At 43.3% G+C, this 18,910-nt stretch overlaps 1 protein-coding gene across 2 annotated transcripts in view; it reads right to left on the bottom strand.

Moving 5' to 3' along the window:
• PLA1A (phospholipase A1 member A) overlaps positions 1 to 18,910 on the bottom strand; it is a 37,551-nt gene that overhangs the window by 12,201 nt on the left and 6,440 nt on the right. The window contains exons 2-7 of one of the 2 annotated variants that reach the window (XM_008578774.1): positions 10,498 to 10,699; positions 8,139 to 8,316; positions 7,519 to 7,627; positions 6,202 to 6,303; positions 3,665 to 3,754; positions 1,420 to 1,587 (exon numbers count right to left, since the gene is read on the bottom strand). In XM_008578774.1, coding sequence (XP_008576996.1) covers positions 1,420 to 1,587; positions 3,665 to 3,754; positions 6,202 to 6,303; positions 7,519 to 7,627; positions 8,139 to 8,316; positions 10,498 to 10,699 — 849 coding nt within the window. The remainder of the gene's footprint in view (positions 1 to 1,419; positions 1,588 to 3,664; positions 3,755 to 6,201; positions 6,304 to 7,518; positions 7,628 to 8,138; positions 8,317 to 10,497; positions 10,700 to 18,910) is intronic. The other variant, XM_008578775.1, reaches the window with a different exon arrangement.

Here is an 18,910-nt window from a genome sequence, read left to right as displayed (position 1 = left end):
AGTGGGGGAGAGTACAGGTAGGACAAAGGCACACAGGATGAGGACACATGACGTCCGCTTGCAGGTACCAGTGGTGAGCATCTGTATTAGTCCGTTTTGTGTTGCTATAACAGAATACCTGACACTGGGTATAACAAAATACCTGACACTGGGTAATTTATAAAGAACTGAGGTTTATTTGGCTTATGAGTCTGGGACAGCTGCATCTGGTGTGGGCCTCAGGCTTCTTTTACTCATGGCAGAAAGCGGCAGGCAGCCGGCGGGTACAAGCAGATCACATGGTGAGAGGAAGCAAGAGAGAGAGAGAGAGGGTGCCAGGGTCTTTTAAACAACCAGCTCTTGCAGGAATTAATAAAGCAAGATCTCACTTAGACCCCCACCCCCAGGGAGAGCATTAATCCATTCATGAGGGATCTGCTCCCGTGACTCAAACTGCCACACTGGGGATCAGATTTCCACATGAGTTCTGGGAGGACAATACATCCAAACTCCATCAGCATCCCTGGGGTGTTCAGTGCAAGAGAAGGTGTAGTGAGAGATGAGGCTGGGCAGTGTGAAGTGGTGGCTATGTCAGCTGGTCCACTGCATCGGGGGCAAACTGAGACATATGGCCAACAAGCTGGAAATAATGTTGCCTTGTTTTATTATGGGCAGCTACTTTTACTTTAACATTTTACTTGTCAAGCTGGTATCCAACTCATTCACACAAGCAATCACAAGCTGCTGCAGTCCTAAGCGACAGCAGGGGTGGTGGGAAGTGGGAGAGTGTGGGAGGGGAGGAACCATTTCCACTTCCTGGATAACCCCAGTATATTTGCAGCAATGATCCATACAGGGTGAGCTAGAGGCCAGATCCCTCAGCCTTCCTGGAGTTCTTTCTCCAGACTAGCCTGGATCAGCCAGGAATGTCCCCAAACTGCCTGGCAATTAGGCATCCCTCCAGCTGGTGCATGAACCACAACCTCATGCCTCCGAAGTGGGTCTCGTGTGCCACTCTTGGAGATTCTCCATAACACACTGATTTAGGGTCTATGAAAAGCTGGAAAATGGCTGGCCTAACTAGAAAGACCTATGGGAAGCATTCAGTCTGAGAGTGGGGGCAGGGACTCTGGACATGCCAATGTTTCTAGAGAATGTCCTAAGGCTGGACTTCCAGGCGAGGGGCCGGCTGTATGCGGGAAGGGTGTGTGCAGACAAGTATGGCAGCAGAGAGCAGTATAGAGGACAAGGGGTGGGACACGGAGGGCCAGCTGCCATCTTCCAGGTGGGAACAGGCCAAATACCTCACCGGTTAATTTTTCTTCTTCCCAGTTGGATAGACTTCTTGACCATAGCAGATCAGGACATAAAGAGGTGACAGCTAGCAGGACTTGAGCTTTCCCCAAAATGTCAAAGGAAACCAAAGTGGTGACATTTTACCTATCCTTGGACAGGAAAGCAGAAAAGGGTTGAAGCAATCCAGACAGTGCCCCGCGAGGAAGGCCTCGTAGCTTGAACAGGGAAAAGCCATCAGTGGACAGGAATCCTCCAGGGCACTCATATAGAGATGCACAGCCCTCATGTGATCACAGATCAGGTAATCGTATCCTGAACAGGGGAAGAAAGCCACAGCCAGGGTTTCAGACTAGACAAATGGGAGCTCCCTCCATGCCACTTATTGTAACTCCACTGACTTTTATATTCTCGCAGCCTATAAATACAGGGGGTGTCCCCTGAGCCACATTTTAAAACTATTAACAGACATGGTTACTACATTCTCTCTTTTCTTTCTAATTTCCTGAGACATATAAGCTTAATCTATCATTGCTTGATTTGTGATCCATTCTTATAGGATCATGCAAACTCTTTCATAAAATGGAAGCATACAGAGAGTTAGAGATGCTGACCCCACTTCTCAAAATGGACATCTGTCTGCACATTATTACCTAGTTTATCATCACCCACACAACCAATTTTTTACAACCCCACTGTACCCAACCCAGCAGTAAGACAATCAAGGGAGTCAGCAGGAGTTTGTGGTCAATCTCTAAAGCCAATGTGCCAAGGCGCAGCTGGACAGATGACTCATACGTTGAATTTGCCAAATATCTCAATTTACCAAAAACTTGGTTTTGTTGTTGTTGTTTACTATTTAAGTTTGCAGCAACCCACATTGGATGAATTGGTGTGGGCTAAGAGGTTTATAGTGAGCTACAATTCCAGGACTCTGGGGTCTTCAGACTCTCCGTGTACCATGGGATCCCCTCTCTGGGACCAGCAACCAAGGCTGAGCTGTGTGTTGACTTTTCTTTTCCGCAGAGGTAGGGCACTCTCCATGGCCAAGCTCCCTACAGCTGCAACAGGGAGACGGGGCAGAGACAAACTAAACCCTTCTCATATTGTGTTATGGAGAAAGTTTGAAATGTGGTGAACTAAAATGCCACCAAAATTTTCAACAGCCACTGAAATCAAACTATCCTATCTGATCAGAATTGCTAAAAAATGTGTAAATTGTTAAAAGAAGAATATTTTTTGAAAACTTTGGGATCCCCTCTCTGGGACCAGCAACCAAGGCTGAGCTGTGTGTTGACTTTTCTTTTCCGCGGAGGTGGCCAAGCTCCTTACAGCTGCAACAGGGAGACGGGGCAGAGACAAACTAAACCCTTCTCATATTGTGTTATGGAGAAAGTTTGAAATGTGGTCAACTAAAATGCCACCAAAATTTTCAATAGCCACTGAAATCAAACTATCCTATCTGATCAGAATTGCTGAAAAATGTATAAATTGTTAAAAGAAGGATATTTTTTGAAAACTAAGCCACTGAAATCAAACTATCCTATCTGATCAGAATTGCTAAAAAATGTGTAAATTGTTAAAAGAAGAATATTTTTTGAAAACTTGTAAATTTGGTAAAATAAATTAGTGGCTATTCAATAAAATTGTCAAAAGAATTTTTTGAATGTTAAAAATTTGGTAAAGCAGAAAAAGACTAAAAACATAGTAAACAGAAATCAGCATTTAAAATTTCCATATGAAATGCTGATGTATTGACTATATTCATAAGAATGTAGGAAAACTAAACAATCATTGATGCTTGACTTTTGACAAATTTAATATTATTTAAAATAATGCTAAGAAGGATATAGTCAATGAATACATTCAAAAAGAATATTCCAGAAGAATATATTTAGAAGAGGAGAAATGTATATTTACTGAATGTGTTCAAGAAGATTATCTTGAAAACAATTTTAGAAAACTGTTAAATTTAGTAAATTTGGCAAAATGGTCATGCAGTGAATTGATCCTTTGGCCAGCTAGCTTTGGGCATGTCACATTGCTTCCACCACAACTAGGCTCTGCAGAGGATGCTGCTAGTTTGGATATGGCAGAAATAAGGGCCCAGGGAAGAGCAGAGGTTACTGGATTGAGTGATATTGATCACAGCAGGGTCTAAGACAAGCTGGTGGGCAGTGTTAAGTTTGGCACAGTCTTTTAATTTCAGACACCCCTCCCCAGATTTCCTGAGCTCCAAAGACACCCATTCAGTAAGTATTGAGTAGGGCGTTACAGGACATAGCAAAGGACACTGTCAAGAAGTCCCTATGTAGCCCACACTGGCTGACTCAACACGAAGGCTATAGGTGAATTCCAGTCTCTAGGGGCAGGCAAACACCAACTCTCTGACCTGCATGAATGAACGTGGGACAGCCAGGCTGGTCTTGGCCTCCATTGACAAAGTAGTCCACGTGTCCGACGGGAATCCGAATACCCAGATCTAAAAGGAGGCAGAACCCAGTTAACTTCCTTACTTCAGGGCATATTTTCTAGGTCCCACAGCAAGGTTCATTGGCAGTACAGCCTGAGGTCTGACCTCAGGAGCCCACCCACTCTGTGCCCCATTCCTAAGTGCTGCGAGACTTCTCAAGAGCCCTCAGACAGCATTCTTAAAGGGGGTTGTTTTTCCATGCTGAAAGGAACCAAAGAAGAATCAATTTATAAGATATCCATATTTGACTAATAAAATCAAGAAAAATATCCCTTAACACAAGTTTTTCTAAATCAATAAATGTCGTAAACTTGGTAAATTTCCTTGTTGAAAAGTTCCTGTTTTCCTTTTAGTAATCGTTCATATAAACATGTTTTGGGCCACATTTCCAGTCTCCCCAAAAACATACTTTCATGCTCTCCTGAGTGAGTGGAAATATGATAGTGGCTAAAAAAAAAGCTGAGTTTAAGAGGGACTGTAGCGCTCATCGTGTCCTTGTGACCATATCCAAGACCCGACAACATGGTACATCTGAGCCCACAGATTAGGTTAGGCCCAGCAGCCGAAGACCCCGATTTTCTCTTTCACCTCAATTATCACTATTGTAAGAAGTTGATTGTATATTATTTGTTTCCTGCCATCTCCCCAGGGGTTAAGCAATGACCCAGAAGTCATCCTTGATTCCTGCCTTCCCCTCGCACCCCACATTCAGCCCCTCACCAGTCCAGTCAGCTCGATCTCCAAAATAGATTTGTAATCTTTCTACTTCTCTCTGTCTCTCCTGCCACCTTCGCCCAAGCCACCATCATCTCTCACCCAGACACTACTGAAGACGCCCTCTAATGGGCCTCTGGGCTTCCTTTAGCTCTCTGCTACAGGCCATTCTCTGCAGAGGAGCCACAGTCACCTGTTGTAAAGAAGTCCAAATCACTGCCCTCTTCTCCCTGGCCCTAGAGTGAAATGCAGGCTCCTTTTCATGGCCACGCTGGACTGGCTCCCTCTTCACAACCCCGCTCAATCCCTCTCCCTCCCTACACTGCGCTCTGACCACATGGTTCTCCTTCCTTCTCTAGAACAAACCAAATCCTCCCCCACATCCAGGACTTCATTCATTCACTCTCCACCGAGAATGCTCTTCTCCCAGCTCGTCCTGGGCCGAGTCCTTCTCATCTGCCAAGTCTCCTGTTCTTGGATAGACTTTCCCCAATAATGCTAGTTGAAGCAGACCCCTGCCCAAGTCACCCTCTCTCACATATCCTTCATTATGATAATCTCAGTGTGTAATTATCTCGTCTGTTTCTTTGGATGTAAGCTCCACAACTTGGCACCTAGGGAGTGCCTAATAAATAGCTATTGAATGAATAAATGAGTGAATGCCTACGCACATAACCTATAAGTTCCATGTGGGCAGGGACCTTATTCAATGCCTTGTTTATTGAGGTATTCTCAGTACCTGCTACTTAGCTCAATAAATATTGATTGAATAAATAGAATTTTTTTTTTAGTCACATTTAGGAAGAGGCTCCAACTTGGAAAGTGCCTGAGAGGTCTAGCTCAGGTAACTGAAGACCTAACAAATGTAGGGACAGAAGGGATTTCACTTTGTTAATTAACCAGGTTAATTAACCTAACACAGCTGGGCAGAGGTTTCCTATCTGTGCCATAAAGGTGGGAAAGAGGGTCGGACAGTGTGACGGCATGGGTTTCTTCTAGAGTCATGCATCTGTGGGTTTTGGAGGCTAAAAGAAAGCTTCTGACCCAAGAGAAGGAGACACGGGCACCTCTTACTTGAACAGCAAGCTCTTCTGGTCAGGGACAGATGTTGTTTCTCTTCGTACCCACCACCCTGAACACAGTGCCTGGCACAGACTCTGTGGACATTTGAAATTAAGTAAAAATGAAGAGGAATGCCCACCCACTTTCCCAGTTGGTCGGAAGAGCTTATATTGGTCATAGTGGATTGATAGTTCAGGGGTCTTTCCTGCCACTATTGGAAAGGGGATTCTCATTCTCTACTAGGCTAAGGGCTGGGGCCATCCCCCCAGGGAGGCCTGTGTGCCTGAGGAGTGGAATGCCCCATGCCCCAGGGCTAGGCATCCCTTCCTGAAGAAGCAGCGTGACTTTTCCGTAAGTCAGCCAGGTAGTGATGCCCTCCGCAGCACTACTCAGCACAGGACTGGTGTTGAATCAGAGAGAGACTCCCAACCAAACATTTTTTGTTCATGAGTAGAAATCCTTCGGCCTACTGGTGGCTAAAAATAAAACCATTCATCTCAATGGCACAGAATGACAGAGCTGGAAGAGACTTTTAAAATCATGTTGGTACCCTCGTTGCTGAACAACAGAAGCTCAGAAAGGGGCAGGGGTCTCTGCCCAGGGCTGCACAGCTAGATGCCAGCTTCCCAGCGCCTCTTCTGTGCTCCTTCCCTCACCCCAGCCAGGGCACCCCAGCTCACTGTCGGTGTCTGTGTGGATGGCTTCCACAAAGAGGGCATCTCCAGCATCCAAGCGCTCCTCCAGGCTGGCTCTGGTGTACTCGGGTCCAGCGGGGTCCAGGCCTGCAAGGACACACTGACATCGGGCCCCTTGCCTCTCCGCTGCAGGAACCTTCATGGATCCACCACATACCTACCCTGCCAGCCCTTCCAGTTCAGACCACAGAGTCCTCCAACAAGCACCCTAGAGTGGGGAGAACTAGCTCAAGACCACTTTACCTAAGAAACCTCACTCTGTTGTCTCTCTGGAGGTAACCTCTCAATGGTCCAGCTTCTCTGGCTCTAAAACGAATTTGGTGACACCAACCATTTGGCACATACCTACCCTGCCAGCCCTTCCAGTTCAGACCACAGAGTCCTCCAACAAGCACCCTAGGGTGGGGAGAACTAGCTCAAGACCACCTTACCTAAGAAACCTCACTCTGTTGTCTCTCTGGAGGTAACCTCTCAATGGTCCAGCTTCTCTGGCTCTAAAACGAGCTTGGTGACACCAACCATTTGCTAAGAGTTAATTAAGTAATATTAACCTTCATGGGGTAACAGCGATGCCTACAATTTTTTGAGCAGTTACTATGTGCCAGGCCTCATGCGGACCAATTTTACATACTCTAGTTCTCACAACACAGGGACGTAGATAATACTATTCCCATGTCAGCTGGTATCCCTTCCCTCCTTCTCCCCACAAAGCAGACCCTGTGACCAAGATTTCAAGTGCAAGTGGCTTATTTAGGAGATGACAGAAAGCATGGTGAGGGAGTGGAAACAAATCATGGAATGAAGGAGAACGCCGATGCACTGGGGGCAACTGGGTCTTATCCCACCGGGGCCCCTCTGAGGGATTTTGTAGAACATGACTCAGAATTGTCTTACTGAACAGCCAGGAAGCTGGGGTATTTACCACACAGCTCTAGTCCCTTATTATGGACTGAGGGTGGCTCTTGAAGCATAAAGTCCTCCACACTTTGCAGGTATTTAACAAAACTATCTTAAAGTGATTTCCACAATGAGCCAAGGAGATATAGGCTGATACAACCCATTTTATAGATATAGAAACTGAGGCTCAGAAAGAATTACATGGTCTCTTACACCGATATTAGAGATCATGCAATAATAACACAATGCCATTTTCTGCAAAAAGACCACAATAAATTAATTTTAGATGGCTTGATCATAAGAACAAAGGTTCAACACTTCCTTTGCTCACCTCAGAAGAAGCATTTTAAGAGCAATCTCTCTCTATCTCTAAACCATGGGAAGATGGGCACAAGGGAATGTTACCTGTGATTCGTCCCAACTGGCCTTTGTAGAAATGTCCCACCATGCCCCCAACGTGGGCCCCGAGGCTAACACCAATGATGTGGATTGAGGACTCCGACACGCCCAGCACCTAGAATGGCGTTGACAGTGAGCTCCATTTGGGCACGGCAGCCCCTGGCTTCTCAATGGCACACTTTTCCCCGAGCCTTCAGAAGCCGAGGGCCCTGGCAGGACACACATGCTTCAGTAAAAAGGGCAGAACCCTCGTCTGTGAATCACTTGCCCACTTCCTGGGCTTCCCCACCCTGACAATCCCCTCACTTTCCTTTTGGTGTCCAAAGTGTATAACGACTACGGCCCTTCCCTCTTGAGGGACTACGCATGCCAGGCAGCCTGCACCCACTATCTAACGTGCAGAGAGAGGCGCATTTTACAGAGCAGCAGCGGGAGGCTCAGAGAGGTTCAATAACCTACCCAAGGCCAGCACTGTAAGTGGCAAAGTGAAGATTTGATCCAAAGACCAACAAGCCACAGGATGGTTTTGCTTCTGCCCTAAACTTCCTCATGTGGTGCTTTTTTCTTTTTGACCCCTCTCTCTCCCATAAGCAGCCAAAACTCACCCAAAACTCTTCTGTACCTACCAGGAGTTTATTGAGGAAACGGGAGATCTCGAGGCTCAGCTTAACCACATTTTCCACGGCTGAGAAGTAGACACCTGTTGACCCGTAAACCCAGTCCACAGCAATCACGTTAACATCGGCTGCACGCAGAAAGGCTCTAATGAATTTATCAATCCAGGAGGGCTTTGTTCCTAAAGCCCTAGACGTGGAGCCAAAAAAGATAGAAAATTACTTGCCAAGCTGATATCCATTTTCTTGAAAACCTCTATTAATCCCAAACCCGGAAAAGAAGTCAAAACTAGGGAAGGGGGTATATGAGAAGTAAATCTCACAGCACTTTGAGCATAGGGAGGACAAAATTCCAAAGTTGCCAGGCCTTCCATCAGCACATATGGAGCCTTTGTGTAAATTATAAGAGGGTGCCTTTTGTTCCAGGTAGATGCAAACTCATGCCAGGGTTCAGAACTCAGATTGGGTTTTAGCCCCCTCAGCCTTCAGTCAGGCACCTTTGCGCAACGCATAAACTACATAAACTACATAGACTTTATGCACTGTACTGCCCCTATTTGTGTTATTTGTGTAAAAGAAAAGATAGCTTTGCACATTAGAGTTAAGATTTGCAATCTTAATTCTCGTTCTAGAATATAGGCCCTTTCCTTGAGGATGTTTTCATTCATTCATTTTTCATTTATCCATTTATTCATTCAACAAACATTTATGGAGTACCTATGGGCCTGGCGGTATACTTTGCAAGAAGTAAAGACAAATAAGATATAGTCCCCATCCTTCTGGAACTTACAGTGTAAAGGGGCTTTTCTAGGAAAAGGAAAATGATAGGAAAGTTTTAGGATAGGTTTCTCAACAGATTGGGATCAGAAAAAAAGTTTCTGTGGTTTGAATGTATCCCCCAAAAGCCGTGTGTTGGAAACTTAATCCCTTATCCAACAGTGTTGAGAGGTGGGACCTTTAAGAGGTGACTAATGCTGTTATCACGGGAGTGGGTCCCTGGTAAAAGGAGGAGTCCGGTTCCTTGCCTTCCTTCTCTCTCTTCCCCTCCCTCTTTTCCTTCCTCTCTCTCTCTCCCTCTCTCTTTTGCACATGGGCACACTCTCTTGCCTTTCTGCCTTTCACCATGGGATGACACAGCAAGAAGACCCTAATGAGATGCAGACCTTTGATCTTGGACTTCTCAGCCTCTAGACTGTGAGCCAAATAAATTTCTGTTCCTTATAAATTACCCAGGATCAGGTCTTTTGTTATAGCAGCACAAATGGACTACGACAAGTTTTTTCAATGGTCCCCAGTATTATAGGAACAATCAGAGGATGCTCATGTGAGCAGAGGAGCACAGACTGGGTGTGTGCCATAGAATGCGGTTTGGGGGTAGTTGGCAGCAGACTAGCTGATATGCCCTCCGGCTCTATTAGCTATTGCTGGGTTGGTGGTACGCCCTCAGTCTTGGACCGTGGCTGAGGTAAGAGACATTTGCTAGAGGAGAGACTTCAGCACAAGAGTAAAGAGGGATGCCTGAGAAAGTATGTGGCTGGGTCCCTGGAGCCCAGGGGTCTAGGAGGCAGAGAGAAGCCAGAGATCAGGACACGGTGATCCTCTGTCCAGGGCCTGTGTGTCTACCTCTTCATTGCATGCCCCCAACTCTACTTGTTCTGTAGTGCTTCTCTCACCACACTCTCTCCTTCCTTCCTCCCAGAAACTGTTCTCTGTTTCTGGCCTTGTGGGTGGGCTTTGGAGAAAAGATGTTCAAAGGAAGGATGGTGATTAAACTGAGTCTTGGTGACTGTATAGTATAAAAAATTTGAACTGTAGGGTGTCAGAGAAATTACTCGAGAGAAGAGCCCAGCTCCTAAGAAATGCTAACCTCTCAGCACGATAGAAGTTTCTTGGGTCATGAAACCAGGCAAGAAGTGAAGAATAGGACATAAAAACCTAGGAAAAAACCCCTGTTTCCCCCGTGATTACACAAAGCCTATGATCTCATTGTTTGAGATGAATCATGTCACTCAAGCCACACTTCAGGGAGAAAAAGACAACTGAGACCCTCCCTACAAACTCCCCTTTAATTTAGATATGGTAACCGAGGCTCCAAGTGAGGAGTGACTTATCTGGGGTCACACACATTTACTGTTTGTGAGTGTGTAGATGAGACCGAGTGGAGGGGTGACGTGTATGACCAACAAGAAGGAACAGCATGATGTGTGTGCAATAGTTGACGTCAGACACCTTCAAAGGCAGCAGGACATGAGCGGTGGAACGGGCATGGCCAGTAAATCCATTCCTCCCCTACACGCCACTACCTTCCTATGGCATCATGGTCACTTTATAGTTCTTAGCTGAGGAGATCCTATGGTTGGTTAGCTCCCACCTGAATCCGTGGATGATTAGTTTGGTTCCCAGAGTGGCATTGAACCCAGAGTTTTGAATGTCACTGCTTTCTTCCACGAGCTGCCCACAGCTAGGATCTGAAGGGGCAAAGAGGAGAAACTGGACTTTGAGATTGGTGCCTCGGAGGAGGTTGGCATTCTGGAAGTCAGTGCATTTAGGCTGCAGGGTAGGAGGTATATCCTCTGGAAGAAAACAAAACAAGAAATATCCAGGTGAGGTCATCTGTTCTTAGAAGGAAGAAAGTTGCTCTGGAGAGGAAGAAACAGGGGCTTACGGGCATGGGGTTTATTATAAATCAGCTAGTGCTACAGTCACTCACGTATTTATTAAAAGGCTTTGTCATTTCTGTAACCAAAATCTGTAACTATTTTTCATGCCTAAGGATAAAATACCAAAGAATATGATTATTGTTAACTAGAGAAGGTTAAAGGCCATGGTGAAATGGCTATTGCTGTGGACTGAATTGAGTCCCCTGCCCAAAAAATACATACATTGAAATACCCCTAATACCTTAGAATATGATCATATTTGTTGATAGGCTCTTTACAAAGGTAACTAAGTTAACATGAGGCCACCAGAGTAGACCTTAATCCAGTATGACTGGTGTCTTTATGAGGAGAAATTTGGACAGAGATAGAGGAAAGACGATGTGAAGACACAGGGAGTAGATGGCTGTCCACACGCCAAGGAGAGAGGCCTGGAGCAAACCCTTCCCTCATGACCCTCAGAACTGACCAGCACTGCTGATCTCAGACTGCCAGCCTCCAGAACTGTGGGACAATAAATCCCATTGTTCAAGCTGCTCAGTCTGTGGCACTTTGTTATGGCAGCTCTTGCAAACTCATAGAGGTTTCTAAAAAGAACCCTGAGCAGCCAGATGAGTAGTTGTCCTGGGGACTAGGCTCACCCTGGTCTGAGCACCCTTCCCCTGAGGATTTCAAAACCCCTATTCCAACCTAATGACTTCTTGTCCTCATGAGTAGTCCAGAGCCTTCCAGTGTGCAGCCCATGGCTGCGTAGCCTGACAGTGGAGAGCAGTCTCAATAACCTGCACCTACTCTACAGCACCTTACAACAGATGCTTTTAAACTGGGTATTTTCTGGCCATTTTCTGCTTCAAAGCACCTTTTAAAATACTGAGCAGACAAATGCTGCATTAAACTCCTGTTTCCCAAGGAACTAAAAATCTGGCCCATCTCTGATACGTGGGTTCCCACCCCCATGTCCACTTCTGTGATGAAGAGGTGCAGCACCCGACTCCCCGACATCCTGCAGGGAGAGGCTGGTCAGAGCAGCAGGATGCACACTAACCTGCAGCATGTGGCCCAGTGGTGGCACTGTGGGCAGCTACCTGCCTGCATAGAACAAAGTGATTCACAAAATCAGTGCTTCAGAGGAGAGCTCCAGACTGCAGACTTCGTGCAGGCCCCTTCGCAGAGAAGATGGCAGTTTTAGGTTTCTGGAGCAGATGTCTGCCATCAGAGGTAAGTGGGGAGCCCATGTATAAGGGTGTGTATTTGGGGTGCACTGGGGTGTGGTGTTACAGTGGATGGTGGGAACTGTGCCCTTAGAGAATATGTCATGCAGCGAGGCTTCTGGAGCATCACTGAGTGGACCACAGGTTTCTCCATCACCTCTTTTGAGCTCCAGACATCGTCTCCAGCCCCCTTGCGTAGCTCTTCTGAGCAGCCAGGTCTTGGATGCTGCTGGGATCAAGCCGCCTCTGAGAGTGCAGCTCCCCATGCTCCTCAGCCTGCAACTCAGGCTTCTACAGTACATGAGAGAGAAAGATGCCTGACTCTGCTGCTTCACCTGCCTTTCCCAGCCTTGGCTCTTTAAAGAAAGGATGAAAAGACTCTGCTTGAGCATGACATTTAAACTATATAAATTAATAAATCTGCTCTTTTGGTCATGTAGGGAAGCCTGCATCCATCAATCAGAGAATTAAGAGATGAGCATAATATGCCACAGAGCAAGCCCCAATAATCACCAAACAATCAATACCATCCAGACAATATTATCTCAATAAAATTAGAAGTCAATAACAAAGGTTATTTTGCAATACATCTGGAGATGTAAAAACACCCTTTAAGCAATGTATGGGTTAAAAGAATAACCCAATGGAAATTAAGGAATAGTAAAACCTAAATGACAATAAAACCAATACATATCAAAACTTGCAGAAAGTGGCTAAAACAGCACTTAGGGGTATTGAAATAATTAATCAGGAGGCTATTAGACTGAGACAGCTCTAGCACCCTACGTAAGCAAACCAAAATCCAACCACAAGCTGCCAACTAACTTCTAACTAGGGACTTTAAGAATACGGCTCCACTTTAACCAATCAGATATTTTCTTTTCCTTGCTCCGCGTGCATCTTATAAAAGTTTCCCCCTCTCATCCCTTTGGTGGAGCCCTGAACCACCGGCAGTCTGGAGCTGCCTGATTGACGATCACTGTTTGCTCAAACTGTTCAAAATTCTAATGTGCCTAAGTTTATCTTTTAACAGGGGCAAATGTATAATCTTAAATGCAAATATTAGAGGGAAAGAAGGAAAAGATTTAGATAAAGTAAGTTAATCTTTTAATTCAGAAAAGAACAACACAGCAACTCCAAATAAAATACAAGGAAAGAAATATAAAGGTAACAGTCGAAATTAAAGAAATAGAAAACAAGGATATGTGAGCGACATTGCTAGCAACTCAGTCACTGAAGTTTCTCAGGCCAGACTTCCTGGAGACATTTTTGACTCTTCCCTTTCTCTCACTTTCCACATACAAATGGTAAGTAAATCCTGTCGGCTCTACCATCAGAATAAAATATTCAGAGTTCAACCATTCTCACCACCTAGCTGTTTACCACCTTGGTCCGAGCCACCATCATCTCTCAAAATTATTGCCATAGCCTGTCGCTACTTTTCCTGCCTTGGCTCTCAGGCCTTCAGTCTGTTTGCAGCACAGTAGCCAAGATTATCCTTTCAAAAGTAGGTCCAGTCATGTCACCATCTGTGCAAAAGCTTGCAAGGCATTTTTGACTCAGAATAAAATCGGGAAGTTCTAACAATGGACTGACCACATGGCCCTAAGTGATCTACCTCGGGAGGGCTTTGCTGTGTCCTGATGCTGCTCACTCCCTTCCAGCCAGGTATCCTTGCTCTTCCTCATTCTAGCAGGTTCCGTCCTGCCTCAGGGTCTGTGCACTGGCTGTTCCTTCTTCCTGGTGTGCATTTCCCTTAGATTCCCATAGTTAATTCCCTCCCCTCCCTCAGGTCTTTGCTTGTCAGATGCCATCTTCTCTACTCCAACCACCCTATTTAAATTATAACCTGCTTATCTATGCTGCTCACCCCACTTCTCTCAGTCTTCCTTACCAGGAGCTACTTACTCGTATAGCAATTAGCACCTTCTAATCTACTGTGGAATTTACTTATTTATTACAATTACTTCCGATTGACTGTGTCTCCACACTAGAATATATTTTCAAACAAGGCAGGGAATTTTATCCGTTTTGTTCACTCTACTGCCTAGAATAGTGCCTGCCACCCTCCCCCCTACCCCCCACCCAAAAGCTAGTTTTTTGAAAAGAATAATAAACTAGATGTACTTTTGATAAGACGAAGTAAGAAAAAAAAGGAAGTCACAATAAACAGCATCAGGGATAAAAAGAGGGTATAAATATAGACTCAGTAGTTTTTTTAAACCATAAAAGGGCATGTTCATACCCATGTGAAAGTTGAAAATGCAGATATTTTTCTAGAAAATGGATAATCACCTAGAAAACTACAACTTACAAAACTTAGTTAAGAAAGAGAAAACAGAAAATCACATGTAAAACTATAGTGTAAAGGAATTGAAACAGTAGTTTTAAATCTATTCATCAAAAAACTCGAACAGACCAGACAGTTTTAGAGAAGAGTCCTACCAACCCTGCAATCCTGATCTTACACGTACGGTTACACAGAATAGAAAACGGGAGACAGAATCCCAACTCATTCTACGAGAGCCACCAAACTACCAAAACTAGACAAGGGCAGAAGGAGAAAGAAAGGCTGAGGCCAATTTCACTTATAAACATAGACACAAAATTCCTAGTTAAAATACCAGCAAATCTAAATCCATCGAGGACAACAAGAACAAAAGTACATCATAGACAAGCAGGGTTGAACCCAAGGAATACAAGACTGTTTTAACATTAGAAAATGTATTAATGTAATTCACATATGAATAAACTAAACAAGAATATGCTCATCTCAACAGACCCAGACAAAAAGACCACTTCATAAAATTCAACTCTAAACACTCCTTCACATAAGAAAGGATGTCTACCAAAGCCCATTGCAAGGATCAGACTTACTGGTGAGGCATTAGAAATATTCCACTTAGAACTGAGAACAAACAGGACTGTCTGCAATCACTGCTTCTATTAAATATTTCACTGGAGACGGTGAAACAAGATAGTAAAATGAGATAAAAGTTACAAAGTTTGAAAAGGAAGGAAAAAAAATACCGATATTTGAAGATGATAAAATTATTGATCATTCAAGAATGTGGAACATGGTGCAGTGAATCATATTCAGGTACCCTTCCCCAACCCCCACTCCAACCAGACAGCAATGACAGACGAGTATCAAAAGAGAGAGAAAAGAAGACACTGACAATCTCAAATGTAAAAATATCTTCATGAACAAGAAAAAGAACAGAAATGCAGAATGGTGCTGGGTTTCAGGTCTGGGAGAAGTCAGTGATTGTAAGATTTCAGCTCTGTGAGGTAAAAAGGGTCCAGAAGTGCTCTAGGACAGACACGAAGGACCAGCACCAAGCTTACTTTTGGTAGCTGGTAGTGGAGAGGGGCTCCCCAACTCAGGTAGTGGAGAGGGGCTCCCCAACTCAGGAAGGAAAGCTAAAAACAAAAGCAAAACAAACAAAAACCAGCTACTGACTTATTGCCTAGGGCTATAGTTTTTTTGTTTGTTTTGTTTTTTTTTTTCATTTTTTGTAGCACTCTACCAATTTCTCATTAGCCCCACTTCCCCTCCCCTTTCCCACCTCTGGTGGCTTCAGTTCCATTTGCTCCTTTAAAAGTTTAGCAAATGATTGTGATTGTTTCTTCCTTCCTTCCTTCCTCCTCCCTTTCTTTCTTTCCTTTTTAGCTCTCACTTATAAGTGAGGACATGTGGTATTTCTCTTTCTGTGCCCGGCTCATTTCACTTATAATTTTCTCTGAGGTTATCCATGTTGCTGTAAATGGTGGGATTTCATTCCTTTTTATAGCAGAGTAGTATTCCATTGTGTATGTATACCACACTTTCCTTATCCAGTCATCTGGAAATGGACATTTATGTTGATTCCAACTCTTACCTATTGTAAATGGAGCTGCAATAAGCGTGGGAGTTCAGGTATCCCTTTGACATGATGATTTCCATTCCTTTGGATAGACACCCAGCAGTGGGATTGCTGGCTTGTATGGCAGCTCTATCTGTAGTTGTTTGAGGAATCTCCATACTGTCTTCCATAATGGCTGCACTGATTTTCAGTCCCACCAACAATGTAGGAGGGTTCTCCTTTCTCCATATCCTTGCCAGCATTTGTTATTCCTGTCTTTTTTGATAATGGCTAGTCTAACTGGTGTAAAATGATATTTCAATGTGGTTTTGATTTGATGATGCTTAATAATGTTGAGCATTTTTTCATGTGTCTATTGGCCATTTGTATATCTCCCTTTGAGAAATGCCTGTTCAGCTCTTTGCCCAGTTTTTAATTGGGTTACTTGTTTTTTAACTGTTAAGCTGTTTGAGTTCTTGTATATTCTGGATATTAATCCCATGTTGGATGAATGTATTTTCTCCCGTTCTGTAGGTTGTCTTTTTGCTCTGTTTACTGTTTCTTTTGCTGGGCAGAAGCTTTTTAATTTGATATAATCCCATTTTTTTTCTTCTGTTGCCTATGTTTTTAGGTCTTATTCATAACCTCTTTGCCCAGTCCTACTTCCTAAAGTGTTTCTCCTATGTTTTCTTTTAGGAGTTTTATAGTTTGGGGTCTTATATATAAATCTTTAATCCAGTTTGAGTTGATTTTGGTATATGGCGAGGGGTACAGGTCTAGTTTCATTCTTCTACATATGGATGTCTGGTTTTCCCAGCACCATTTATTGAAGAGCCTGTCTTTCCCTAGTGTAAGCTCCTGTTGCCCTTGTCAAATATCCATTGGCTATAAGTATGTGGGTTGATTTCTGGGTTCTCTATTTGTTCCATTTGTCAGAGTGTCTGTTTTTATGCCAGTTCCATGCTGTTTTGGTTACAATAGCTTTGTACTGTAATTTGAAGTCAGGTAGTGTCATGCTTCTGGCTTTATTTATTTATTTATTTTTGCTAAGGATTTATTTGGCTACTTAGGGTCTTCTGTTTTTCCCTATAAATGTTAGGATTGTTTTTTCTATTTCAGTGAAGAATGTCATTGGTATTTTGATGGGGATCAATTTGGGTAGTATGGACATTTTCATAATGTTAATTCTTCTAATCCAAGAGCATGGAATGGCTTCCCATCTTTTTGTGTCTTCTTTAATTTCTTTCAGCAGTGATTTGTAGTGCTCATTGTAGAGATCTTTCAACTCCTTGGTTAATTGATTCCTAGGTATTTTATTTTTTTGGACTATTGTGAATAGGCTGGCATTCTTGACTTCTTTTTCTACTAGTCCATCTTTGGAGTGTTAAAACATACTGATTTTTGCATGGTGATTTTGTATCCTACAGCTTTACTGAAATTGTTTATCAGCTCTAAGAGTTTTTGGCTGAGTCTTTAGGTTTTCTACATATAGGATCATGTCATCTGCAAATAGGAACAGTTTGACTTTGTCTTTTCCAATCTGGTTGCCCATTTTTTCTTTCTCTTGCCTGATTGCCCTGGCTGGTACTTCTAATACTATATTAAATAGGAGTGGTATGAGTGGGTATCCTTGTCGACTATATTTTATTTAGGAAGGCAGAATGGAAAGACAAGGCCTCACTAACAGGAGCTTAGACAACCCACCTGACTGGCACCCTGACTGAGAGTCCAAAGATGGAGAGGGCAGAAGGGGAGTGGGGGAGAGAGGAGAGGCCAGCATGGATCTTTTCATTGAAAATTAAAATGAAACTAATCTAGTATGTTAGAAGTCAAGTATAATAGTTCTCTTTGGGGTGGTAGTGACTAAAAGAAGGTATAGGGTTGGGTTTTAGGACCCCGGTAATGTTTCATTTCTTGATCTGGATGTTGGTTATACAGATGAGTTCACTCTGAAAATTCATTAATCTGTGTAGTAATTGGGGCCAAGGGAAAGCTTTCTCTTCACCCTTGAAGGTTCTCTAAAACTCACTGACAAATTCAGATTAAGATGGAGAAAAGGCATAAAAATTTTATTTTAACATGCACAGCATCGGGAAATTGCAGAATGATTGCCCAATAACCCAGTGGGGTACAGATGCTTACATACCCCTCTTCATAGGGAAAGGGGAGATGGGGGTGTAGGACTAAATGATTTTGGGGGGACTCAATGGGCCTGGAGAACATATGATTGCCTGGGACAGAGTCTATACTAAATGGGACCAAAATAGAAGACAATGGTCTGTGGCAAAAGTTTGTCCATGTGTGTTGACAGTCTTCCTGAGATACGAGTTAAGTTAATGAAAACTCAGAGAAAGGACCAGAGATAATTGTCTTCTTCTTTGGCAGGTCTAGACTTTAGGTAGATAAGGGAACAACTCTATTCTGTCCGTGCTTTGGAGAGTGACAGAGGATTGAGGGACAGAAGGGGTGGGGAATGTCAGAGAAACCTTGAGGCTACTTTATTCCAGCACGTCAAAGCACTACCACATTCTGAGGTAACAGCCTCTAAATCCCAACATAATAATTTGTGAACTTTTCTGTATGTATGTTGTACTTCAATAAAAAGTTTACTTAGAAATGAGCCTGCAAACAAAATGTTTAAATATATTAAGAAATCAAATATTTGCAAAGATAGTCAATAAAACTAATAAGTGGATCACGAACTCATTCCAGATGAAATAAGCTTTAAAAAGCCTTTATATACTTTAAAATAAGTATGCTAAAAATAAAAGGGTAAAAATAAAGACAGAACATAAGAAATTATGAAATAGAAACAGGCATAAATGATAAAATAAGATACATAGGAAAAAGCTAATTAGAAAATTGGATATGAAAAAAATCAAATAAAAAAGAAATCAATACTGTAATATCTAGCACAGAGTTAAAAAATCAACATTATAATATCCAGCACAGAAGTAAAAGAAACTTTTAAAATATAAAAGTGCAGTTTAAAAGTACAGACAATAGATGGAGAGGCTCCAACATTATCTGATGGTTGTTCTCTGGAAGAGAAAAATGGGAGACAAAGCAGT

Source organism: Galeopterus variegatus, unplaced genomic scaffold (genome assembly GCF_000696425.1).
Source record: "Galeopterus variegatus unplaced genomic scaffold, G_variegatus-3.0.2 Scaffold1756, whole genome shotgun sequence".
Taxonomy (NCBI): Eukaryota; Metazoa; Chordata; class Mammalia; order Dermoptera; family Cynocephalidae; genus Galeopterus; species Galeopterus variegatus.
Note: the sequence above shows the minus strand (reverse complement) of the source record. Positions and strands in the feature narration are given on the sequence as shown.